Source organism: Cricetulus griseus, chromosome X, assembly GCF_003668045.3.
Source record: "Cricetulus griseus strain 17A/GY chromosome X, alternate assembly CriGri-PICRH-1.0, whole genome shotgun sequence".
NCBI lineage: Eukaryota > Metazoa > Chordata > Mammalia > Rodentia > Cricetidae > Cricetulus > Cricetulus griseus.
This window is the reverse complement of record NC_048604.1, coordinates 39,347,888-39,375,566: the sequence shown is the minus strand read 5'-3', so window position 1 is coordinate 39,375,566 and position 27,679 is coordinate 39,347,888. Positions and strand designations below refer to the sequence as shown.

At 40.7% G+C, this 27,679-nt stretch overlaps 1 protein-coding gene across 2 annotated transcripts in view; it reads left to right on the top strand.

Moving 5' to 3' along the window:
* Vsig1 (V-set and immunoglobulin domain containing 1) overlaps window positions 1-17,418 on the top strand; it is a 34,235-nt gene extending 16,817 nt beyond the window's left edge. For both annotated transcript variants that reach the window (XM_027433586.2, XM_027433585.2), the window contains 5 exons: window positions 3,320-3,518; window positions 9,316-9,471; window positions 10,065-10,184; window positions 14,504-14,645; window positions 15,975-17,418. In XM_027433586.2, coding sequence (XP_027289387.1) covers window positions 3,320-3,518; window positions 9,316-9,471; window positions 10,065-10,184; window positions 14,504-14,645; window positions 15,975-16,296 — 939 coding nt within the window. In that variant the 3' untranslated portion in view covers window positions 16,297-17,418. The remainder of the gene's footprint in view (window positions 1-3,319; window positions 3,519-9,315; window positions 9,472-10,064; window positions 10,185-14,503; window positions 14,646-15,974) is intronic.
* The last annotated feature ends 10,261 nt before the right edge of the window (window positions 17,419-27,679 follow it).

The following is a 27,679-nucleotide window of genomic DNA, read 5'->3' as shown; positions in this document are numbered from 1 at the left end:
TTGGTATGCTAGATATATTTCTCTTGAGCATATTAAAATTAGTGAGCTTTCATTTAGACATCACCGAAAATCAATGTCCTACTTTGAAAACCATTGCTCTGGATTCTCATTCACATGGGGGAACTTAAAGGTTAGAGAGATTAGCTATCTTTGCTGCTTATCACTCAGCAAGTTGCTATGGAGGCATAGCTAAGGGATAACTCATGTGACTACAATAGTCAGAAGCAGAGCTGTGGGGAAAACCTAGGTCATGTGACACCTAGGCCACACTTCTCTTTATACATCATTCTTATCTCATGGTTGTCATTAATATCTAAGATCCATGCAATTTAATGGAAAGTAATGGGAGTAGAATTCAGATCTTTCTTTATTCAATTATATATTGTAAAATTTATTTTTAATAATTTTGATATATGATAGTATCTTTTTATTATTTTTAAAATGTGTATATGTGTATTGTATTAAATTATTTCTTCCTTCCCTTTCCTGGCTTCCTCTCCTATATCTTCTCTTCCTCCTTGGTCCCTTTCAAATTCATGCTTTTTTCATTAAATATTATTATTACATATATGTATGAGTAAATATGTAAATACAACCCACTGAGTCCATGTAGTGTTCTCCATATGTATGCATTTTTAGAGCTGGCCACTTGGTATTGAATAAACAATTAGGGATCTCATCCCTGGGGAAGACTGATTCTCCCTCTCCACAATCACTAACTCTTTATAGCTTTTTTTTGTACAATTTGTTTTGATCATATTCACCCCCTGTGCACTTTTCCCAGATCCACTCCCTTCCCTACCCATCCACCTGCCCATCAAATCTAATTTATGCTGCCTATATATTCTTGCATGGGTGGCCTCCCACTGGAGTATGGTTGACTTAGCAGAGACAATCTCTCTCTCTCTCTCTCTCTCTCTATATATATATATATATATATATATATATATATATATTCGTTCAAATTAGGAACAAGCTTGCTTCACATGTCAATCCCTTCTCCCTCTCCATTCCCTCCCCTTAGCACCCCACCAGCCCCCACTCCCTCCCCTCTATGCTCCCCCTCTCTGCTCCCCATGGAGCAGAGAGGCCCTCTACAGGGGCTCTCCAAAATCCACATCATCATCCTGGGCCCGGGCCTGGGCCTCCCCCATGTGTCCAGGCCGAGAGAGCATCCCTTCACATGGGATGGGCTCTCAAAGTCCCTTCTTACACCAGGAAAAAATACTGATCCACTACCAGGGGTCCCCTAGACTGTCAAGGCCTCCTCGTTGACATCCATGTTCAGGGGTCTGGATCAGTCCTGTGCTGGCCTCCCAGACAGCAGTCTGGGGTCCATGTGCTCCCCCTTGTTCAGGCCAATTGTTTCTGTGGGTTTCACCAACCTGGTACCGACCCCTTTGATCTTCATTCCTCCCTCTCTGAAACTGGGTTCCAGAGTTCAGTTCAGAGTATAGCTGTGGGTATCTGCCTCTGCTTCCATCAGCCACTGGATGAGGGCTCTAGGATGGCATGAAAAGTAGTCATCAGTCTCATTATAGGGGAAGGGCATTTGGGGTAGCCTCTCCACCATTGCCTAGATTGTCAGTTCGTGTCATCCTTGTAGATCTCTGGAATTTTCCCTAGAGCCAGATCTCTCCTCAGACCTATAGTGGCTCCCTCTGATATGGTATCTCTCATCCTGCTCTCTCTCCTCTATTCTTCCCCCAGCTCAACATTTCTGCTCCTCCATTTCCTCCTCTCCCCTTCTCTTCTCCTCTCATTCTGCCAGCTCCCTCTCCCCTACCCTCATGCTCCCAATTAGCTCAGGAGATTCTGTCCCTTCCCATTCTCTGGGTTCCATGCATTTTTCACTTAGAGTTCTTCATGTTTCCTAGTTTCTTTGGTGAAGAGGATTGTAGGCTGGTAATCCTTTGCAATATGTCTAAAATTCATATATGAGTGAATACATACCATATTTATCTTTTTGTGACTGGGTTACCTCACTCAGAATGGTTTCTTCTAGTTCCATCCATTTGCCTGTGAATTTCAGGATTCCATTGCTTTTTTCTGCTGAGTAGTACTCCGTTGTGTAAATGTACCACATTTTCTCTATCCATTCTTCAGTTGAGGGGCATCTAGGTTGCTTCCAGGTTCTGGCTATTAAAAACAACACTGCTATGAACATGTTTGAACATATGTCCTTGTTGTATGAATGTGCTTCTTTTGGGTTTATGCCCAAGAGAGGAATTGCTGGATCTTGAGGTAGACTGATTCCCATTTTCCTGAGGAGTCGCCATACTGATTTCCAAAGTGGTCTTACAAGTTTGCACTCCCACCAGCAACGGAGGAGTGTTCCTTTTTCTCCACATCCTCTCAAGCATAGATTGTCATTGGTATTTTTGATTTTAGCCATTCTGGCTGGGAGACAACACTCTTAAAACCGACTCTTCCTCTCTCCCAGCAGCTATCAATTGCCAATTGCTCCTTGGCTGGGGGAGGGGACTTCATGCCCACCTTCCCTCTCCATGAGGGAATTTTGTCTTGCTTGAGCATGCATGAGAGTGTTTTTAAAGATAGTCTTCCTCAATAACTTGGGTGGTCCTCAACATCGTGGTGCCCCTGCTTCAGCTTCCCAAGAGACTGAGACTACAGGTACATGCCCCTGCTTGGCTCCAGTCCAGGACATTGTAACGATAACAACAGCAGCAACAAATGAATCCTGTGCCTTCAGATGACTCACCCCAAGTGCTTAGTTCTCTGATTTGACATGGAAAGAAAGATGGTAGCTTGGTTTACCTGGTTTTATCCTACCACAAGCACTGGGAGAGAGTAAGACCAACTGATTTCTCAGGGAATAGTCTGTCCTGAAGTTTTATACTTCTAACAAACAGAATGAATCCAAGAGTGCTTTGCATGAAAGGAACATGAACTTTTGAACTTTTAGGGAGAACAGTCTCAGTGGGCAAGGTAAACTCCAATCAGAGGTTCATGAAGTGATAATTTCTCTTGAGATATATCTCATATGCTGAAGAGTTTCTACTGGGTAGACTGGGCAGGTTAGTGTCTTGTTTTCCTAGCCCAAGGTTAGAAGTTACATCCTCTGAACTCCAATTGTTCCCTGTTCTGTAAAATAGGCTTCTCAGTCCCTGCTCTAGTGACATCACAGAGCTGTTGGAGGCAAATGAGGTAATGACTATCAACTGCAGTCAGAATGCTAAATGCCCCAATGAACTGAGAAGTCTTGGCTACAAAGACCACAGATAGAAGGGACTTCCTGGTACCTTATCGTCATCCTGGATACTCTCATGTTCTCAGTTTTACTATTTTTCTACCCTAGATTTACTACTCTGAAGGTGGGCAAGCTTCGGCTATTGGGCAATTCAAGGATCGAATTATAGGATGGAATAATCCAGGTAATGCATCGATTACCATATTGCATATGCAACCAGTGGACAGTGGAATTTACATCTGTGATGTCAACAATCCTCCAGATTTTGCTGGCAAAAACCAAGGCATCCTTGATGTCACTGTGTTAGGTATGGACATTCTTTTCATACCTTTTCTTGAAGCAATTTATGGCAGTGAATGAGTCAAAGCACTGAGTTATGGTGTCAATTATGTCCCTGGGGCTAATTGTCCTCCTGCTCCTTTTATTATCAGAAACTGTTTTATTAATTTAAGTTTTATCTTATTAGTAGAGACAGTTTTCCAACTCAATGCATATAGTGATAACCTAAAAATTACCATAAAATACACAGAAACAGTAGCATCCATAGCCTGGAAGGATTCACTGATCACCAGTAACTCTTTCGGGAGGAACTTGTAATTAGATCCACATTTAGCTACAAGAAACAACTGTCAACCTTTTTATTCCCTTTTGAAGCCTACCACTATTCCTACCATGAAATCATTCTTTCAAACAAAGGCAGAAGAGTCCACTTTGTTTATGTTTATATTTTGTTTTGTTTTGAGGCAGAGTCTCATGGAGCCATCGGTAGCCTTGTGCTTTCTGTGTAATTTACTCTTTTTTTTGAGACAGGGTTTCTCTGTGTAGCTTTGGAGCCTATCCTGGCACTCGCTCTGGAGACCAGGCTGGCCTCAAACTCACAGAGATCTGCCTGCCTCTGCCTCCTGAGTACTGGAATTAAAGGCATGCGCCACCAACGCCTGGCAAAACTGACTCTTTATCTTGACTTTTGATCAGCCTGGTGACTCCCTTTTTAAAAATGCTAATGCTATTTGAAAAATTGTTACTTGTTAAGCCATTATTAATAATTAAGTTATGGTAGACACATAGATATTATATGACATTGAACAAATCACATTTGCTCTCAAAATAGACTTGGAAGAGTTCATTCATTCAGGATTTATGGTGTCCATACTTTGTGGAAGGAAATAAAAGCTTGGTAGTGATGAAGACATAGCTTCTGCCCTTGAGGAGTGCTCAATTTGTTTGATTTCTAGAGATCCTTCAAACTCCTGAGAACACAGCAGGTGACTTGAAACCCTTACCAGTAGCCCAAATGGAGCAGATCTTGTAATTGCTCCTGGAAGTTTGAGAATATGCATCATTGGAAAGGCAGTACTAGGCCAAATCAGTGATTAGATAGTTGAATGGATTAAAGAAGCAACAAATGACAATGAGGTGCACATCTATGAGCACTATCCACAGTTGTCTTGCTACACATGTGATTCTAAAAGGAACCAATTGGTGCTTACTGTAAGGTCTGCCCTTGTATTTAGCCTCCTAAAAAAAGCGGGAAAGTTATTCTGGAACTAATGTTTAAGGGAGGCTTTGTTCAGTCTGTTGTGTTTTACTGTGCTGAAACTTGTGCTTGGCCTTGGGGTGTAGGAATAGATGAACCTGCTTTTAGGACAGCTGATGTGGCAGTTCAGAAGATCAGTCATATATATGGGGCAAAATAATAGGGCAAGAATGCCAAAAACCATGAGACTGAAAATCACAAAGCTTAGGTTCTAGGCCTTTCTTAGTTCTCAATGACTTTATACAATGCAGTTCACCACTCTCTGACCATTGTAAGATACATTGTAAGTCTGTCTTCTTTACTGATTTATTATGAGAATCCAATTAGGTACTGGGGATTAAAGAGCCTTTTAATGTTCAAGTAATTTGAGGGATTAATCGTCTAATGATTTTCTGTTGCCTCTGTGTCTGTGGGGTGATCTGAGCAGAAGCAACTCTCAAGAAAAGGCTTGGAAATAGCCCTGAGATAAGCTAGACAAGAAGGTTAATATTCTTAAATTTGAAGTTCAGAGGATTCCTAGTGAATTTCCATGAGCTAAAGATAGCTTAATCTAGTTCTGGCTTTGTTTTTGTTTTTGTTTCCTGAGTCTCTGGGTCAGATAAGTCTTGCCATGACTTTGCCATGATCTTTCGTGAAGCAGCCAGAATCCATAAAATAAAGATAATGAACATTCTATGAATTTTCTTCCGCAGAAATACTCAAAATTCTATTTTTATTAATTCAGATAAAAAACCAAAGCTATCCTATGAATTTCAACTTTTCAGAAATTAGTGATAGTAAGTTATCTCTAAATTTTCAAAGTCTGTTTACAGTTCTCAAACCCCATTAAATATGAACACTCTGATGGGGACTGGGCAAAATATAGATGGATGGGTCAAGGGGACCAGTTGTAGAGAGAGTTACTGATACTCCATTGAGGATGGCTCTTCATAGCACTACATTAAAAATTCTCTGTATTGTAATGAAATCATGCCACACAGCTCGATTATGGTAACCATGAAAACACTTATCAAGGCCTGAACTCAGTGCAACCCAATGAACTCATGAAAAGTTAGACTGGCCATGCTGAAGCCATGGATGGGGCTTTGCTTAGGCCTTTCCCCTTTCACTGTCAGTTACATTTTTATGAAAGTATTCACTGCAAAAAAGAAAAAAAAATCTCTGAGAGTTGAAACTAGAAAAACTGTTAGCTTTATATTCTCTTTTATGATTCATGTGTCCTTTTGCTTACATTCCATGCCTTCTCATTACCTAATAGTACCCTTCCTTGGTCTCCTTTCTAACAGTGCATGTTATGCAAAGTTATACTATATCTGTGATTTGTATATGTTTATAGGTAAATAGCTGTGAATGTGGGTGTAGCATAGCAATGCATCTTTAAGAGACATTTCTCACCCAGCATGGCTATCAATCAATCCCTTGTATTTGCTTTGCATTCATGAGTTCCTTAATCAAAGCCCGAGAACATGCTGCAGTTACTATGGGTCCAATACTCTGATGGGTTTCATGGTGGGTGCAGATGGGTCTGAGGCACTCCCTCTCGTGGTGGGTGGGAGCTGGACTAGCACAGTGCTGTCAGCAGACTCTGGTTGCTTGGTCCACTGGGGTTGAGTCAATCTGCCTGCAGTCCCCGGGCCAGGAGTTCCCAGACTGGGCATGCAGAATATCGTTCTAAGCAATGGGAATAGGAAAATGTAAAAGATAGGGCTCCAGCCCTCCAAAAATCCAATCTAGAGAAAGAGACAGTTTGCAGGAAAGCTTTCAGGGGGAGGAGAGCTGTGAAGGCACAGGCAGGGGGCGGGGAAGCTACAGGAGGGGACTAGACAAGACTTACCAAGAACAGAGACTTCTGTGCTGGCTGAGGAAGGATGCCCAAGAGTGTGCCAGGCACAGTACAGGCTGAAATGGCAGGGTACAGTTCAGGTGAAGAAAGCAGCAGTGAGCCATGAGGCAGGTGGTTTGCGTGGCCATTCATTTAAGAGGTTTCCATTAGTTATGACAACCCTGGAAAATCAATCTCTGAAAAAACCCAGATCAACTCTGAATAATTACTATGTGTACATTTGGAATGAGCACCATCTCCATTCTGCAGTTTGGCACATAAAAATTATTAATTTAGAGGAGCTTGGTGAACACACTGAAGCATTTTCATTTGTCTTCTGAGATGAGCCTTTTCCTTCCACTCCAATTCTGATGAAAGCAATAAAGCCAAAGGGTAGATCAATGCCTTTGCTAGTAAAACATACTAGCTCTTTGGGGGTACTTTAACTGGATGAAATGCCAGCTCAATTCTGATTCAGTAGTTTTAGAAGATATATAGGTTTGCAGCTTGTCTCAAAATGAGTCACCTAGTGTTTTGTTACTAATAAAAAGGGGAGCTAGAAGGAGAAAAAAAAAACAACAAGAAGAGGCCTAATCTGGATTGTATCTAGACTCAGTAAATGAGTGACAGTTATTCTACATTGCTGTCTATAATTTAGCCCTGGTGCCGGACTTTTAATGTTGAAATCCCCACTTTTATATGTTGAAATTGTTCTGTTCTTATACAGGGGCTATAACACTCAGACCACATTTTAAAGACACTAAGCCTAGTCAGGGTTTAATAGGATGGTTAGATGGCCTATTTCAAGGTAGGTGAGTCAAGTTTTTTCCCATCTCAGCAAGCCATTGAGAAGGAAGAGAAGATTGAAATCTAAATAGGAAAGTACTCTAAGTCAAAAGACTCCAGTTTTCAAAGGAGAGTGAAACATTTCGAAGAGTTGTGCTTATAAATGCCTATCTTCTTCATGCATACAGGGGTTTGAGTCTGAGGTGCCTTACCAGAACAGAACCTGTTAGAAGATTGATTTCAGTGGCAAAAATTAGTCCAGGCCATAGCCAACAGCAGTTCCATGTGCAAGGCCCTGTTTATAGTATTTTCTTTTGGCTGGCCAGAGGATAGATCATTTCTTGTTCATATTTTGTAGATGAGACAATTTGAGGTTTAGTTCAGCTAGGTAGCTTGCCCAAATACCTATAGGGTGAAGTTGTAGACGGTGAAGTTTGGTGCGGATCCAGATCTGTGGTTGTGTGTCCCAGGAAAACCAAAGGGTAGTCTGAAGCATTTAAGGTATATGTTTCATAAGTTAGCCACTAGAAGGGTGTTTTTAATAATCCAATTTAAGATAAGGAAGAAGAGCCAGTTATGGTAGCATATACCTGTAATTCTAGCACTTGGGAGGTAGAGGCCAGATGGTTATGAATTGAAGGTCTGTCTCCAGCCACTTAGCAAGTTCAAACCCACAAACCAATCAACCAACCAACCAGTCAACCAACCAAACGTAAAACAAAAGGAGGATTGTTAATTGGAAAGCACAGAACTTACGACCATAATCTGTATATATTATTAAGGACAGACTAAGTGGCACAAATTAAGGAAAATAGGGAAGATTGTGATTTACAGCTACCAAGAGAACGTCTCCATCCAGTTGTTGTCATAGACAGGTTGAAAAATCAGCATTTCCCAAACATCCCCCAGTATCACTCCTTCCTCCTCATCCCTTCCTCTAAAACTTGTTCTTCCACCTTAATTCTTTCTCTTGGGTGGTGGCAGGATAATGGACACACAATCAGAAGCCTGGGAATCACCATAGATTTTACTCTCTTCCTCATCCTCTGTAGTGGTCTGGTCCCTAGCTCCTGTGAGTCTATTTCCTTAATACCTCTTGAATCACCTTTCCCTTGGTTCAGGAACCCTCAGTATCAGAGAGAGCTCCATGTGAAGTTATTACTATCTTATTATACTATTGTTATTACCCAGTGCAAAATACATGCAATATAGAGCCCTTCCCGATACAGCCCCAGTGTGCTGTGATTTCATCTCTCACTCCCCTTAAACCCACTTTGGAAATAACCAAGTTTTTGTTGAATCTACAGTGCCTATTCCAGTGCTGGATAGACAGAAGGCACATAGCTAAATTCTTGCTGGGTGGCAGAAAAATCAAGTCTGTAACATATAGCGCAGACGCAAAATGGGCTTCCTCTGCTGAGGAGGGACACAGGCAAATTCCAACCTTCTAGCAATTTTGAGTCACCTATAGATGAATAAATGAAAAACTGCCTTAGCCTCACAAAGGAATAGAAAAAATGTAGTATTAATGGCATATTTTCAAAAGAATTTCTATAAAGGTTTTTATCTCCAAGTATTTAAGGCTCTGTTTTCATTTAAGATGGCTTTTAAAACACAAGCTACGTTTCTACGCAGAGTTTGCTTACATTTGGCTGCTTTAATAAAGGCATATTTTAGGATACAATGAGGAAATGCATGGTTATAAATCCGGGGAAGAGGCAGACAGAAGAGACACTATTTGAATCTTAATGGCTTCCTGACTAGATGGTCCCCGCAGCTGAAGTGCTCTACTCCCATCTGGTGGTACAACCAGAAAACTGCCCTAAACATGGTTTTTAAGGAATAAAATAAATGAACAAATAAATGTATATTCTGTACAATGAAAGCAAGAAAGTGACTACCAGTGTCACAGACTGCCATTTTCTTGCAGGAACCTTACTTTGTGTCATTGCCTTGCAGTCAAACCTTCCAAGCCCCTTTGTAGCATCCAGAGAAGACCAGAAGCAGGCCACCCTATTTCCCTGTCTTGCCTTTCTGCCTTTGGAACACCATCTCCTATGTATTACTGGGCTAAGATTGAGGGAAACACCATTGTTCCAGTAAAAGAAAGCTTCAGTGAGTATTGCCTTTCATAACTTCCTGTCTAGCCTGGTGGTTGGGTTGCCTAACAGTGTGTGCTGGATGCTTGTCTGAAGTTCTCAAACATTTCTTCCCTTGATGTCACAGTGTGTGTGTGTGTGTGTGTGTGTGTGTGTGTGTGTGTGTGTGTGTGTGTGTGTGTGTGTGCAGAGGTGTACTTAAAATGATACCTGTCTGCTAACATGATGATTGTGGTGTGTCTGTTTCCCAGAGTCAAGAATTCAACTAACAGATGGTGAATATGGAGGGCCTTTGTTGGGCTACTTGTAGAGCATTTCAAGAGATCCAGTTGGATCCTATTCATCTCAAGAGACGCCACTATAAGAAAGCGGGTGGGCAAAAAGCCAGATGGTGGTGGTGCAGTCCTTTAATCCCAGCACTTGGGAGGCAGAGGCAAGCAGATCTCTGTGAGTTCGAGGCCAGCCTGGTCTCCAGAGAAACCCAGTCTCAAAAAAACAAATAAAAGTAAAGAAAAGTCAAGAGAGAAAAGTAAAAAAAGCAGGTGGACATTAAACCGTGTAAACTGATATGACAAGAGATCTTAAAAATCTGTTTCCTGGTTTTTACAGACTCGGCCACTGGAATTCTGGCTATCGGAAATCTGACAAATTTTGAAAAAGGTTATTACCAGTGTACTGCTGTCAACAGTCTCGGCAATAGTTCCTGTGAAATTGACTTAACCTCTCCACGTGAGTTGACCATACAGCTTTCATACTTTATCCTTCAGTTAAGTAGCTTGAGCCTCCAAGTTGAACAGATTAATTAGGATCTCTCCTTAGTCCTTCTTGCTTCTCTGGAGATTTCTGCACTTTGTTGGTAAGTTGATATGATGAAGACCATCCAAATCTCTCATTTCTACATAATAATGTGTTCCCTAAATTTTCACAGAGTAGTTTATTTAGACATCACACCATCATTAGTAAGTAGGTTATTCTCTGACAAATAAAAACAGCAGTGTTATTAACAGTCTAGAATGCTCTTTTTTTGGCAGTTGATAAATCCAGCTAGCCCCTTAGTGATCTTTTTCAAATACACAGCTCCCAGACTTCCTGCTTCGTGACTGCCTTATTAAGATCAGTATCTAGAAAACACAGGGAAATGCTTCAAGATCAGGCACAGGCAGGACTTTCTGACAAGGACTTTGGTAGACTAGGAAATAATATCAAGGACTGAGAAACGAGCTTGCTCTTGCATGGAATATAAAAGCTTTTGCACAGCAAAGAAAACAACAAACTGATGGAAGATGCAACCTAGAGAATGGAAGGCAATCCATTAGAGGCATTTAGCTGACAGAGGATTGAAGCTCAGCAAAGATGAATAACTAAAAAAATGAAACATGAATAAGCCAATCAAATAGGCAGATGTTTTGTAAGACAAGTCTCAGAAGAATTACAAATAGGCAACAAGTGTATGAAAAAATGCTCAGTGTTTTTATACCATCTTGGAAATGCTATCAGGATTGTGGTGAGCTTCCATTTCAGCCTAGCCATAAGACTATCATCAAAAAAATCAAACAACAAATATGGGCAAGGCCATGCAGGAAAAAGGAACCCTTATATGCTGATGTGAGAATGTGATTTAGAGCAACCATGATGGAAGTCAGTATGGAGGTTCCTCAAAATAACTAAAAATAGAATTACTGTATGCTCCAGCTTCATCACTTCTGGGTCTAAAACTAAAAGAATTCAAGTCAGCACACCACAGAGGTAGCTTGATAAGCTTGGTTTATTTTTTTCAGTGTTACAACACCCAAGTAACAGACTCATAGATTGCCATCACCGATGAATGGAAAATGTAGAGTTTTTATTCAGCCATAAACAAACACTCCAGTTCAGTGGCATTATGTTGTTTGTAGGAAAATGGAAGTGAGAATTTCCATATTGAGTGAAATAAGCCAGATTCAGAAAGACAAATACCGAAAGCTTTCTTTCATAGGCAGAATCGAGATTTTTAAGAAGATGTGAAAGTAGAAGGGGACTATTAGGGAAGAAAAAGGGGGAGCAGTAGTAGAAGAATGGAAGTAGAATGTGAGAAAGCAACAGGAATGTGGATATGATCTAAGTTATGTGTCTGCATTCAGGAAACATATTTATACCCATAATTCAACATCTATGTTCTAATAATAAATAAAACCAAAAGTTTAGAGAAAAAAATCTGCCTGTAACAATAACCAGACAGTCTCATCTACAATCACAATACCTAATGATTATGCTATTATTAGTAGTATTAAATTATTTCCCAGACACTTGGCCAGGTGCTACATGAGCAACATCTCACTTGACAATCCCTACCACCCTATTTAAGGAGGCAGAATAAATACATTGATAGTCTTATTTTCCTGAAGGGGACACTGAAGCTTAGAGAGGTAAATGACTTGCCTAAGTTCATCCTGTTACTAACTCCTATAGCTGGGATGCCTCTATATTTCAGTCTTCCTGTTGAAAGGTACTTACTTGTTCTCTAATATTCATACGTAAGAGCCTTGGAATTTACAGATTAAGCCAATCCTGGGACAAGCCCTCATGAAGGATGTCTTGCCAAACCTCTTAGGGATCACTTGACAACAATTTGAGCCTTGTTGTCTGTCCTCCATTCTCACCACTTTCAGCTCTTTTTCCTGTGGCCATCTCTGTTCTCACTCAACTGCTGTCTGTTGTTCTAGAGATAGAATCACACTGAAGATGTTCAGTCATGTAAGATTAGTACTGAGTCTTCTTTCCAGCGATCTCCATCATTTTCCTGGCTCTCCTCCCTCCCTCTCCTCTTCCTTCTTGACTCCTTTCTTTTATTTGCCCCCTTGTTCTCCTTTTATTCCTAAGTCACCTCTTGGATACCTACCATGGATCATCATAAGTGATAAAGAGACAGAAGTTATGAAGAAATATGTCTTTCACTCAAGCAGCTCACAATTCAGCTAGAGGGCCGAACAAAGGCCATATGTGCTAAACGCTGTAATAGAGGTATACACAGGGTGTATAGGCACCAGAAGAGGAACACTTACGGTTACAGATCTGGAGCAGCTGTGCTGACCAAGTACTATTTAAGCTAATACTTGAAGGTACTAGCAAAGGCTGTGTTTCTGTAAAGTGTAGATGTTGGATGGGAGAACAAAAGCAGAGAAGCAGCTGTAGAAAGACAATTGGTTCATGATGAGGGGAGAAGAAGGAGAGCCACAGGAAATAGCACTGGGAGATGGAACCATAATAAAGATATAGTGTTGTGTTGGAATCTATTGAAAGGCATTTATTATCTCCTTCCAATTTCAAAATCATTGAGAATGTATTTAAAACTAAACAATCCCCCATATGAGGCAGTTAATAACCTTAGGGAGAACACTTTAAAATGCTGTACAACAGAGACTTGTAGTATGGATGTTTCTGAGTTGTGAACAATAGTTAATTTTCATAAACTTAATATTTAATTTAAAATAGGACTATGGTTGTATTAGGAGAATGTGGTGGGAGATGAGGAGTGCTTAGAAATCAGAAGGGAATAATGAACACTGGGAAAAGGGGGGCCATCTTAGACCAAGCATAACAGAAATATGAAGGCAAGAGCAATTTTGGAAGTCCCAACAGTGGTTGGAGTGGATCAAGAGAAATGCTGTTTGGTTAAAAGTTTAAAATTATTTAATTGTTAAAATTATTCACATGTGTTCCTTTCTGTTTTAATTTTATTGTTTTACAGTTTCATACATTTATATAATGAATTTTAGTCCTTTTCACTCCCCCATCCCCCTCTCTCACCAGCCCTTCTCCCACTACAACTCATTTTCTCAGCAAGTCCCCTCCTCCTTTCATGTTTTCTTTTTGTATGGGGTCTACTGAGTTTGGAGTTTCTTGCCTAAGCATTGGTGGGAGAATATTTACTAGTGCAAAGTAAGTTTATTAATGGATAAACCACTGAAGAAAAAAGCATTCCCTCCTCTGTCAGCTTTTGGTTGCTGGTAGTCCCTTGGAGGGGGGTTGAGCCTCATGGGTTCTTCACTCATACATGATGAAATGTTAAAGGGCCCTATCTTGTGTAGACAACCACAGCTGTGGTGCATTCATGAGTGCAGCAGCTTGTCATACCCAGAAGACATCCTTTGCTGCCCAATCTCTCATACTCTGGCTCTTCTTCCATCCCCTCTTCTCTAGTGTTCCCCGAGCCTTGGTGATATATAGCTGAGCTGTCCCATTTAGGGTTGTTTGAGACAAGGTCTTTCCATGTATCTAACCCAGGCTTGCCTCAAACTCATGATTTTTCTTCCTCAGCCTTTTTGAGTTTTAGGGTCATAAGCACGCACTGCTGTGCCCAGAGCTACATAGATTCCTTCAGTCATAAGAAGGTAGAGGACTTATGCAAACTCACTTTCTTATTTCAAAGTATAAACTGTTGATCCTTGCTGAAGGGGAAATAGATGGGTACGGGCTGGTTTATGAGTCAGACATGTTCTGTCAGGGAGGAGACTGCCAGACTAGGAGGTCTGGTGTTCAGCTGAATTGTCTCAGACTCATTCAATTTTCCATAGACTGATGTAATAAACCAGACGCCTGTTTATCCAAATGGCCATAGCCTTTCCCAGTGGCTAGAATTCAGGTAGCCCCTTCATTAGTGAGGAGTGTGGGGAGATTTCACTTAGGCCCTAGGAAAGCTGATGAATTGTCCCTGCCTGTAACAGAGCATGTTTCTAGTTACCAGATTGTCATGGCATGTCTCTGGCCACATAAAGGCACACTGAAAACTTTCTTCTTTAAATACTGCTTTAGAAACAAACTTGCCTGCCAAGTGGCCATATTTTCCTTCACTTGTATACATGTCAACATTAAGCTACACAGCCAAGAGCCTCACACTTTTCATCCATCAGGAACATAACTAGAAGAATTCTGGGAGTTATATTCCCTCCACCTATGCCCGTCACTTTTTTGCTTTGTGAGTCTTCCAGATGGTTTTCACCAGTCTCAAATGCATGTACATGGGAAAAAAATGTGTTCTGATTTACCAACTATCTACCTGTGTCCTCCAGATCCAGAAGTTGGGGTCATCATTGGTGCCTTGGTTGGTGCCCTGATAGGCATTGCTGTCATCATCTCTGTGGTGTTCTTTGCAAGGAGCAAAGTTAAATCAAAGCAAAGGAAGAGGAATTTAGACCCCAGCACGGAACTTGAGTAAGCCTTCACTGACCTACGTCCACATCCCCATTGCTTTTTACCTGAATACAAGCACTCTTCCGGAAGTAACTTGTAGTACTAAGCACTCCTTTCAGCATAACATATCAAGGTTAACATTCTGCTTGCTCTCACTGCTTTTACCAAAAGCACAATGATGCCTATTTATTGAGCCCTGTGTGCTGGACTCTGTTCTAAGCACTTTCATCAACTAATTTAATCATCACAAAAGCCCTTTTACGTCAAAGGAAAAAATGTTTTAAGATATGATACTAAAATCTTTATCTTTATACCAACACAATCACAAACATAATCGTGGGTGTTTTAATGAAACAGGAGACCTAGGACGGCAAGTATACATAAGGCCTAGGGAAATCAGAATTCGGTTGGCCCATGGCCTGTGCTCTTAGCTACACTGCAGCTTCTTCTGCAGCTTGGGGAATGCTCATCCACTTGCTCACCCTTCCCTCTTCTTTTTAAATTTATTTTTACTTTTTGGTATGAAAACATTTTCCCCTTCCATTTCTTCTCTCCAAGTCCTCCCATATACTTCTCCCTGCTCTCTTTCAAATTCACAGCCTCCTTTTTCACTAATTGTTATCGTGTGCATGTGTGTATAGGTATATACATACATAATCCTAAATACAACCTGCTCTGTATGTATCATGTTACCTGTGTGCAAGTTCTCATGACTGATCACTTGGTATTAGATAACCAATTCGTGTGTCTTTCCCTGGATTTAATTTAATTGATTTCATTAATTTAATCTAATTGATTCCACAAATATGTTTTATATACCAGTCAGGAGCCAAGTGTTGTCCTAAGGAGTTGGAGACACAGATGCAACTGAGTCATAGATTTGACCCTCAAAAACCTTTATTAGCTTCTCAGACTCTTTCTTCATATCAGTTTTTCATCTTTTAAATGCTGGTGTGTCTTTCTTGGATATTCATATTGTTGAAACCTAACCTTTCTAAACTCCAAAATGGACACCTGTGGTCTGACAGCAAGTCAAAATATAAGAATGAGCAGATGGCCTAAACTAGTTTTCAACCTGCGGGTTGCCACCTCTTTGAAGGTTGCATATCAGATATTTACATTATGATTCATAACAGTAGCACAATTAGAGTTATGAAATAGTAACAAAAATAATTTTATGGTTGTGGGTTACCACAACGTGAGGAACTATAATATCAGGTCACAGCGTTAGGAATGGTGAGAACCACTGGACTAGGTAGGGCCTATTGATCAATAAAGCTACCAGTGTATGGCTTCATGAGAAATTCCTAAGTTTGAAGTTCCCTAATGTTTTTCTGGTGATTCTTATAGACCAATGACAAAGGCAAGCCATTCCCGAGACAATGAAGCAATTCCACCTGAAGTCATCCAGCTAGGAGTAAATCTGCAATCTTCCACCGGTGATGCCCACAACACCGAACCTACCACTTCCATCTTAGGGCCTGACCAGCTTAAAACCGCCACCAAGCCTAACACTGAACCAGTGCGTATGCTAGTGCCCGAGATGGAGATTCACCTGGAGCCGGAGCTGGAGCTGGAGCTGGAGACTGAGACAGAGCCTGAGTTGGAGTCCGAGACCGGAATTATGGTTGGGTCTCTGCGTGAGGAGGGAAATGTTACAGTTAAAGCATAAGCATAGAGAGGCACAGCATTAAGCATAGCAATTCTCACTTAGGAACCCATTCCTGGCCTTCAAGATTCGGTGGACTTAACCAGCCCCCAGCTTGTCTTTCCATCACGGACAGCCCATATCTAACAACCTGCTTATATTCACCATTAACCCAAAATAAATAAATCAAGGTAACACTAAAGAAATGAAAAGGTTTCTTTGTTCTTGGTATAGACTACTTAAAACTGTACTAACATGTAAACATAACAAATGACAAGGCCAAGATGAGTGGTTCATTTCTAATTTAGAGTATTTGCAAAAGCATTTTCTATATTTTGTAGTCACTCTTTCTCATGGTTCACATGTACACATGATAAAGTTGAATTCATTTCGTTGAATATTTTAGGATTACTTGTCTTCCCCATTCGTTTTTTATATTTACCACTAAGAAAATAATTTAACACTAATTGTTCCTAAATTAGAAAAAAAATTTTCCCTAAATAAGAGGGTATGTATCAATTGATACATACAATCTAAAACAAAGTCTTACAATTTATCATGTTAAATCTTTAATAAATCAATTCAGTGTCCAAAACTTGAGCATAGCAATGTTTTGATAACTTATTTTTCCCTGCCAAATGGTGTACAGGCAAACAATTTAGAATAAACTTTTCTTGGTGAACATAAAGTGTTGGTATTGAGGCAGTTTAGAATATATCCTTGAATAAGCTATATGGTATCACCGTCTGATGCTATTTGTTTTGGTGGTGGGCTAGATAAACTAAACTGGCAATCTAAACAATCTGTTTGCTGTTTCTATAGTCCATGTTAATAGAAACATCACTCCTATGTAAATGATAAACAATAAGTGAATGCATTGAAAAAAATCCCTTCACTTTAAAAAAGCTTTTTTATGATCATATTTCACTGATACCCTACTCTGAAGAAATTTACAGATTTACTTTTTTGTACTTGTGTAATCAATCACAACTGAAATATTAAGGCTCAATGAATAATACTCAATAAAACTCATTTAGTGGCTACTAAGATAAATACTTTTTAATAACTATTGTCATACAATGTATGTACTATAAGCTGTATCTTTTTTAATTGTATAATTTGATGAGTTTTGACAGTTGTACACGCCCATGAAACCACCATATCTATGTAGAAGTAGAACACTTTCACTTACCCAAAATGTTTTCTTGTGTCCCCTTTTGTAATTCCACTGGGCCCTGGACCTAGATGACCACTGATCTGTTTTACATCTCTAATAGTTAGCTTTTGTTTTCCCTGACCTTTGTATAAATGGTATCATAGAGTATGTGCTTTTTTTTTCAAGACAGGGTTTCTCTGTGGCTTTGGAGGCTGTCCTGGAACTAGCTCTTGTAGACCAGGCTGGTCTCAAACTCACAGAGATTCACCTGCCTCTGCCTCCCAAGTGCTGGGATTAAAGGTGTGTGCGCCACCAAGGCCTGGCTGAGTATGTGCTTTTATGTCTGACTTTCTTCTCAACTAAATGGGTCTCTGTCACATTTAGGATTGATGTAAATGATTCCCTTAACCTCTTCTCTTTATAGACCATGCCATTTATCAATTGATGTAGACTGTCACAGTTTAAGGTGAAGTGAACTAATGTTTATCACTTGTGCCAGGTCATGAAAAGAGATAACAAGCTTTTACTTGTATATTTTCTTTGATGTGTCCATTAGTAGCTGCTCTTGGGGATTTTTGAAGCACCAATGTTTCCATTGACAGGTAAAACACAATATAATGCTGTGATATATAGTGCCTGATGGGTATAGGAAGAAAACTGCTGAATGTCCTGAGAATGACCCTAATTTTAGATATTGTAAACTAAATACCAAAATTACCAAAATGGCTAAGTAGCTGAAATGTATTTTTCTTGCCTATTTCTATGATGGGGTAAATCACCTGAAAAGAGATAGGCCTCTAATAGTCAGTAACTATAGGCCCAAACTTCTTTCTTCAAATAATCTATTTTTAAAATTTCATTTTACATTCCAACCACAGTTCTCCCTCCCACCCCTTCTATCACCTGCCCCTCACTTCCCCCCTAGCCCACCCCCAGTCCACTCCTCCGCATGGGTAAGGGTTCCCATGAGGAGTCAACAAAGTCTGCGTTCCTAGCAGCATTATTCCAGCCAGAACATGGAAACAACCTAGATGTCCTTCAACCAAAGAATAAAGAAAATGTGGTACATTCACATAATGAAGTGATTACTCAGATTAAGAAACACCACCACCATGAAACTTGCAGGCAAATGGATGGAACTAGAAAAAAAATCCTGAGTGAGGTAACCCAGACCCAGAAAGACAAACATGGTGTGTACTCACTCAGAAGTGGATATTAAATGTAAAGCAAAGGCTAACCAGACTACAATCCACAGCTCCAGAGGAGCTAGGTAACAAGGAAGACCCTAAGTGGGACACATGGATCTCCTGGGGAAGGGAAATGAAGTGAGATCTGGGAAAACTGGGAGAAGGGGTAAAGGAAAGGGGAGGGGATAGAAGGACATGAGGGAATGGAATGATTGAGGGGAGAGGGACAGAGAGGAAGAGCAAGGAAAGAGATATCTTTTCTTTATGTAATTTTTATTTGAATTAGGAACAAGATGCTTTTACGTGTCAATCCCAGTTCCCACTCCCTCCCCTACCACTCCCCCCAACTAATACCCTACCTATCACATATCCTTTCTGCTCCCCCTCGATGGTGAGGCCTTCCATGGGGGGGGGGTCATCAGAGTCTTTCGTATCCTTTGGGATAGGGCCTAGGCCCACCCCCGTGTGTCTTGGCTCAGGGAGTATCTCTGTATGTGGATTGGGCTCCCAAAGTCCACACCTATGCTAGGGATAAGTACCAAACTATTACAGGAGGTCCTGTAGATTTCTGAGATCTCACTGAAACCCACGTTCCTGGGGTCTGGTATTCCAGCTATCAGTTTGGGGACCAAGAGTTCCCCGTTGTTCAGGTCAGCTGTTTCTGTGGGTTTCACCAGCCTGTTATTGACCCCTTTGCTCATCACTCCTCCTTCTCTGCAACTGGATTCCAGTTCAGTTCAGTGGTTAGTTGTGGGTGTCTGCTTCTTCTTCCACCAGCTGCTAGATGAAGGCTATAGGATGGCATATAAGACAGTCATCAATCTCATTATCAGGGGAGAGCATTTAAGGTAGCCTCTCCTCTGTTGGTTAGATTGTTAGTTGGTGTCATCTTTGTAGATCTCCAGACATTTCCCTAGTGCCTGATTTCTCTGTAAACCTAAAATGTCTTCCTCTATTATGGTATCTCCTTTCTTGTTTCCTTCTATTCTGCCCCCAACTCAACCTTTCTGCTCCCTCATTCCTCCTCACCCCTCCTCTTCTCCTCTTCTCATTCTCCTAGCTCCCTCCCCCTACCTCCCTTGCTCCCAATTTGCTCAGGAGATCTTGTCTCTTTCCCCTTCTCCAGGGTACCATGTATGTCTCTCTTAGGGTCCTCCTTGTTTACTAGCTGCTATGGCAGTGTGGATTGTAGGCTGGTATTCTTTACTCTATGTCTAAAATCTGCATATGAGTGAGTACATACCATGTTTGTCTTTTTGTGATTGGGTTATCTAGCTCAGAATGGTTTCTTCTAGTTCCATCCATTTTCCTGAAAATTTCAAGATTCCATTGTCTTTTTTTCTGCTGAGTAGTACTCCATTGTGTAAATGTACCACATTTTCTCTATCCATTCTTCGGTTGAGGGGCATCTGGGTTGCTTCCAGGCTCTGGCTATTACAAATAGTGCTGCTATGAACATCGTTGAACAGATGTCCTTGTTGTATGAATGTGCTTCTTTTGGGTATATGCCTATGAATGGAATTGCTGGATCTTGTGGTAGATTGATTCCCATGGAAAGTGATATCTTGATAGGGGGAGCCATTAAGGAGTTATCAAGGAACCTGGAACTAGGGAAATTCCCAGGAATCCACAAGGATGACCCCAGCTAAGATTCCTAGCAGTGGTGGAGCGGGGCCAGGACTGGCCTTCCCCTGTAATCAGATTGGTGAATACCCCAACTATCATCATAAAGCTTTCATCCAATAATTGTTGGAACCAGACACCAGAGCACTAGGCTGAGCTCTGGAAATCCAGTCGAAGAGAGGGAGGGGAATATGTGAGTAAGGGAGGTCAAGATCATGATGGAGCAATCTACAGAGACAGCTGAACCAAGCTCATGAAAACCCATGAACTCTAGACCTACAACTGTGGAGACTCCAGGGGACTGAATTAGGCCGTCCATATGTGGGAGACAGTTGTCAAACTTGGACTAGTTGAAGGGCCCCTGGCAGTAGGACCATGATATAACCCTGGTACATGAGCTAGAGCCTCATTGCCTTTGGTGCATGCCATGCTCAGCCTTAATGCATGGGAGAGGGGCTTGGTCCAGTCAAAACCTCTGATAGATCAGCGTTGACTATGAAGGCTGTAATTGGTGGTGGTTTTAAATTCACCTGAATTTACTAGAGCATCACATTTGAATACTGACAAATAGTTGATTGATTTTTTTTCACATTTTTGAGATCACAGATCACACTGTGAATCTGCTGAAGACTATGGACCCCTAGCTTTTGAAAATGCTTATACCCATAAGATGTCATATACAGTTGATTTATATTTTTAATACAGTATTTTTTCAAGGGCAACAATAATAGCTTTTATTGTTTTGGGAGTCTCTTGGACTCCCCCGACCAATAACTTTAAAGAAGGCTTCTCATGCTGGGTACTAGTGTTTGTTAAGCAGTCAGTGACTATTGGGGTTAGAATTATCAGCTTGAGTAGCATAACCACACACACACACACACACACACACACACACACACACACACACACTGCATATATACATATATACTTATAAATATGAATACATGAATACATGTATACTTAATGTTAATACAGTATTTTTATTATTTTGGGATTTCATAGAATATTAAATATATTTTGATAATGTTCACCCCCTATACATTCTCCCAAAATGCTTCTCAGATTCACCCTTATCTCTAATCTCCTCCTAACTTAATGTTGCTTTTAAAAGAATAATCAGGGCTGGAGACTTGGCACAGGGGTTAAGAGTACTGACTGCTCTTCCAGAGGACCTGGGTTCAATTCCCAGCACCCATATGGCAGCTCACAACTGTCTGCAACTCTATTTCCAGGGGACCAGACACCCATGTCAAAATACCCATGCATAAAATACAAATAAATAAATTAAAAAAAGAAGAAAAACCCACTCCACACAGTGGGCACACACCCCTTTAATCCCAGCACTTGGGAACCAGAGGCAGGAAGATTTCTGTGTGTTCAAGGTCAGCCTACAGCTAGGGTTGTTACAAAGAGAAACCCTGTATCAAAACAAAACAAAAACCATTAAGTTCAATTTGTGCTGCCTATATAATCCTGGGTGTGGGGCCATCTACTGGAGTATGGTCAACCAATCAGAGTCCACATCCTTAAAACTGACTGTCCCTCCCCCAGAAGCCATTAACTGTCACTAACTATTCAGTTAATGGTTGGGGCTGATTTCAGAATTGCTCTTGCACAAGTCTTGTGCAGGTAACCATTGCTGTTGAATGTTCATAAATGTTCAGTGATTTTTATATCCAGAGAACATTATTTCACTCCAGTCTTCCCTGCCTTCTGGCTCTTACAATCTCTCAATCTCTATTCCCAAGTTCTAATGTGGTCTCTGAGCCTTGGTGTGATTGACACACCCACTTGCCCTCTTACTAGTGGGCTTCTGCATTAACATCATGCACTGCACAAAGAATCTTATCTGATGAGGTCTAAGGACTGTGCTAATCTGTGGGTAGACAGATACAAATTTTGAAGAAGATTTTATACTATATCCACTTAGCAAAATACTAGTAGGAGATTCACCCCTGTGTTGGGTCCTCATCAGTACCAATTTCATTTCTCTGTGTCCTCTGCTATGGTATCTTCAACAATAGGGTCTTACCCTTGATTTCTCATTGGCAACCAAGATCAGGATGTCACATAGAGTTTTAATAGACTTACAGAATCCATGAACCCAAATATTGACAGTTAACTTAAATGTCAGCACAGAAGGCACAGTGAGTAAATTTGTGGATGACTTTGTCTAGGGGGATTTGAATGGCTATTGTGATGTATGAAAAAACTGATTCAAAATAATTTTGGTGGCTTGGAAACCCATTGAAATCAATAAAATGAATTATATAGTAATGGAAGGAAAATGAAGAATTTTAAAATTCTGAATACATGTTGTCCATGTGAAAGCCCTAGCATTTTGGTCTTCCTTGTTAGTCATCTTCCTGGCCTTTGTGGAACTGTGGGTATCCATATTCCTGTTAGCTTAGGGAACTTCTTGGGTGCTCATCCCTTAGACAAGACTCAATTCTCAGGAATTACATTAACTCTTACCACCTTTTAAGCTGTGGCTTTTCTGTAACTGTTCTTGTCTGATGAACATGAAATTTCATTATCCAATGATCTCATTCAGGTTGATGAATAAGTTAATCATCTCAAGAAGTATTTGCTCTAAAAAAAGTAGAAACCAAAAAAAGAATATTTATTCAATGTAGCTACTTTGAAAATAGGGACAAAGAGATCCAGCGAATCCCTAAGTTTGTCTTTGTGGTCTTGAAGTAAAATTAAAACTTAAAGGACTGCCCCCCCACACACTCACATTTAAATGTACATACACACATTTAAGCATTCTCTATCAAGGTGTGGTCTTGTCTACTATTGGCTCCATTGGACTTGGATCCCATCCTGTAAGGTGGTCTGCTATATTGTTAGAACTATGTGAAATCCCTTTCTGGGAGACATACTCTCCTTCTGGCTGGACCCTTTCCCTTCCTTCCTACGTTATCAGATTTATTGCATGGGAATCAAGATTCATTAGACTCAGTACAGGTTAAGTGGAGTTTATTTGGGGAGAATACACTGACACAGGAAACACAGGACTGCCGAGGGTTCCCGCTCCAAGGATGCCGATCCTGCCACCAGGATGCTCTCCATGACATGACCAGGAAGAAAGAGAGAGAGCACAGGTCCTGACCCCAGACCTAATCCCACGGTTGGTCACCTCCGCACCTGTGACCATGCCCAAATGGGAGTGGCCAGTGCTACAGGTACAGTGTGTGTGTGTGTGTGTGTGTGTGTGTGTGTGTGTGTGTGTGTGTGTGTGTATGTGTGTGTGTGTGTGAGACTACCCAGATTCCTTGGAAAATTCCTATTTCTTTGGTGTCCATTGCTTCAATAGTCTGATTGAGAGACACAAGTGTATCTAAGAATAACTTCATTTCTGCTAGGTGGTTATAATCCCCCTCCCCGCCCCCGTCTCTGCCTTAACACATCAACCTTGATGAGGTGGAAGATGTCTGTGTCTGAAACAAAATAAACAGAATGTAAGTAGAGACCAAGGTCAGAACACATTTAGTTAATGCTAGGTAGCCATACACAAAAAGCATTTTACTTTAACCTCTTTACTTTTAGTTACTTTTGAAAGGGCTGGCATAAGCAGCTCCATCTTGCTGGTTTGAGATAGGGTCTTATCATAGGTTGACCTCAAATCTACAGTCCTCCTATTTCAGCTTTCTAATTTCCAGGACTACAGCCAAGTGCTGCCATGCATGTTGAGACTTTACTTTAGTTCTCACAACTTCCCCCATTGTCTCTGAACAAAATTCTCTGAAGACACTGCTAACTAATCAAAAGCTGGTTTGATCTCCATGGTTCCATGATCTCAGGGAGTGATTTATCATGTTTGGTCTGATTTGATCCCACATTGTGGGAGTAAATGACAGGTGTCAAGGAATTCGTGCCAATAAACCCTCTAAGCCCAATTTAAGGATCTACCTATGGCATAGAAGGAGTGCCTTAGGTCAGGCATACCTGACATCCATTCTGCTTGTTCTGTAGGTAATATCCTAGCATCTCAAATGTGCTGTTTATGTTCCTTTGTAGAGGGTTAGAAGACAGTTAAAAGGCTCTACAGAAACACAGTTATCAAGTAAAACCCAAGAGTCATCGATAAGGCTTTACAGAAACAAGAGGCAAACTTAAAAATTAAGTAACACTATATACATTTACAAATATTTGATAGCTATCAATTTTAAAGAGGCATCTACATTTAGAGCCTGAAGTAATTAACACCATGGCACAGAACTATACAACTACTTCTGAAGAAAAATTTAGACTCTGATCTAGTAGAATAAGTTTGTAGCACTGACAAGAATTTTAATCTCTTGACAAATTGAGGAAAAAGTGCTACTTATTAAGAACAGATTATGGGCAAGTATATTTCACATACACAATATCAAATGCTTATTTTGTCAGAATAAACAAGTATATATCCACATTTTAATTATCGAGATTATCTGGATGACAATTTTGATGCCTTCATAAGCCTGTAAGACACTAAGAGGTCAGAATTATACTATACATATAATTAAACCTCTTAGGGTGAGTCTTTGAAGGCCCATAATTATCCATTTTAAGCTGGTATCAGTTGTTTTCAGAAGTCAATAGCTAAGGGAACTGTAGGGTGTGTTCCTTCTGCCCCTCACCTTGCTGTCACTCACTCTCGTGTTTTTTTTTTTTTTTTTTTTTTTTTTTTTTTTTTTTTTTTTTTAGGTGGGGTCTCAAACTCATGGGCTTAAGTGATCTTTCTTTTTCATCCTCCTGAGGAGCTGCAGCTGCAGGTGTATTCCACCATACTGCCTTAGGATTTTTACCTTGGTTGGTCATGGAAGGGGCCCACTATGTTGCTCAGGCTGACCTTGAAGCTATGATAGTCCTCCTGATTCAGCCTCTTGAGTGTTGGTATTACAGATGTGAACTACAACTATTTCCAGCTTATTTATCATTCTCTCTCTCTCTCTCTCTCTCTCTCTCTCTCTCTCTCTCTCTCTCTCTCTCTCTCTCTCTCTCTCTCTCTAGACAGATTTTCTCTGTGGCTTTGGAGGCTGTCCTGGAACTAGCTCTTGTAGACCAGGCTGGTCTCGAACTCACAGAGATTTGCCTGCCTCTGCCTTCCAAGTGCTGGAATTAAAGTTGTACATCACCACCGCTTGGCTGCTTCTTTCCTTCCTCCAATGCCTAGAATTCGAACTCAGGCCATCAGACTTGGCAGCAATTGTACCCTCAGTATTTTCTTGTTAATTAAGACTCTTGAACACAAATAACCCTTAATCCAAAGAGTCTACAATTTTGGGATTTCAGGTATTGGAACAATCCAGAGAAGAGGAATATCTAGAAAAGGGAGAACTCCTCTAGCTTTTTCAAACACAATCAATATGGTTGTCGTCCACTCAGCTTACTTCTAAGGCCACTCTGGACAGGGCAATTTCATCTCCATCTCAATTTCTTTCATAATCTGCCCTATATGTATATTTGTGTTAAATCCTGAGCCTCTGAAAGATAGTGACATAACTATTTTGTTCATTAAATCTCACTGGTGCAGGAAAGGGGGTTATATGTTACAGCAGCTTTCAAGCTAGGACCCAGCATGGATTTTTTCTACTTTATCAACATTTAATCAGAAAATATTCTATTTCATCTTAGACAAAATTATTTTGGCAAAATGCTCATTAAGTCAGAGTGCTAAATCATGGCTGCTTTGCCATGCTTTTTTGTCACAAAATGCCTTCCAGACAATTATTTCATCCTATTGTTCCTTAATTTTTCAGCAAGTATATGCTGAAGTTAATGGAACAGCTTCTTTAGGTAGCAGATGCTGCCTCTCTCCTGGTTGACTTGGAAGGGCTAGCTTTGACCTGGTCATGACCAACCTTCCTCTGCCTCCTTGTGTGCTGGGATTACAGGTGTAGCCACCATGCCCAGCTTGATGTTAGACATTCTAATGGGAATATAATGATACCCTGTTGAATTAGTATTATAATTTTTCTCATTTCTTATTAGTTCTTTTGAGAATTTCAGACAATGTATTTTGATCATATTCACTACCTTCCCCCAACTCCTCTCATAACATATCCATCCTCTCCCTGACCCACCCAACTTTGAGACCTTAAAAAAATACTCAGTATAATTTGTGCTGCCCATATACTCTTGGGTGTATGGCTTTCCACTGGAGCATGGTCAACCTACTAGGATCATACACTTAAAGAAAATCAACTCTCCTGGCAGCAAGTAGTTACTAGCTCCTTAGCTGAGGGTGAGACATTATGTTCCTCCCCTCTTTTTTGGGGGGGTGGGTCATTTCCAGACAGGGTTTCTCTGTGTAGCTTTAGAGCCTGTCCTGGGACTCTGTACTCCAGGCTGGCCTCGAACTCACAGAGATCCATCTGCCTTTGCTGGGATTAAAGGTGTGTGCCACCAACACTGCCTGGCTTTTTGAGTCATCACAACCTGGCTGTTCCTCTCCTCTCAATGCTAGAATTTTGTCTAGCATGAGCTTGCACAGGTCTAGTGCATGCTGTCACAACCCTGTGAGTTTCTATGTGGAATTGGTTGGCTGTGTCTGGAAAACACCATTTCTTTGTACTCACCCACTGCCTCTGGCTCTTTCTTGCTGCCTTTTTCTTCTACAATTCCTGAGCCTTGGGAAGAGGAGGTGTAATATAGATATCACATATAAGGACGAATATTCTACAGTCTCTTATTATCTGCACATTGGCCAGTCATGGATTTCCATGTAACTGCCATCTACTGCAAAAAAGCTTCTCTGGTAAGGGTTGATGTTGTACTATTCTATGGGTATAATGATAAATCATTAGGATTCATTTTAATACTATGCTGTTGCTAAAATTCCTTCCCATGAGATATAAGTGCCTACCCCAGAGGAAAGGGTAAAATGGTCTGAAATGACAAAAAGACCTTAATGCTGATTCCAAGTGTAATAATGCTCTTTTAATGGCACCAACCTAATTACAATGAAACAAACACGAGTTTTCATAATGAAAGTTAGTTTTCAGACCAGGTGTGGTGGTGCATGTCTTTGATTCCAGCACTCAGGAGGTAGAGGTAGGACAATTGCCAGAAGTTCAAGGTCAGCCTGGGTTCCATAATAAGTTCCAGGCCAGCCAAGGCTACATAGTGATACCCTGTCTGAAAAACAAAAACAAGTATATATAGATATACATATATATCTATGTAAGTTACAAGGTACCATAAAAGTATCAAAAGAAAAAAAAACCGGTTAATAACCCCATTTGTCTTTACACATGCCTTTAATCCCAGCACTCAGGAGGCAGAGGCAGGCAGATCTGTGTGAGTTCAAGGCCAGCCTGGTCTATAAAGCAACTTCCAGTATAGGAACCTAGAGTGAGGTACAAAAGCGTCTTGTGCATAGGAACTTCTGTTCCTATGGAGTCAGGGTGCATTACTCTCCTGGCATGTGGATGAATTCAGCAACTTGGAAGGC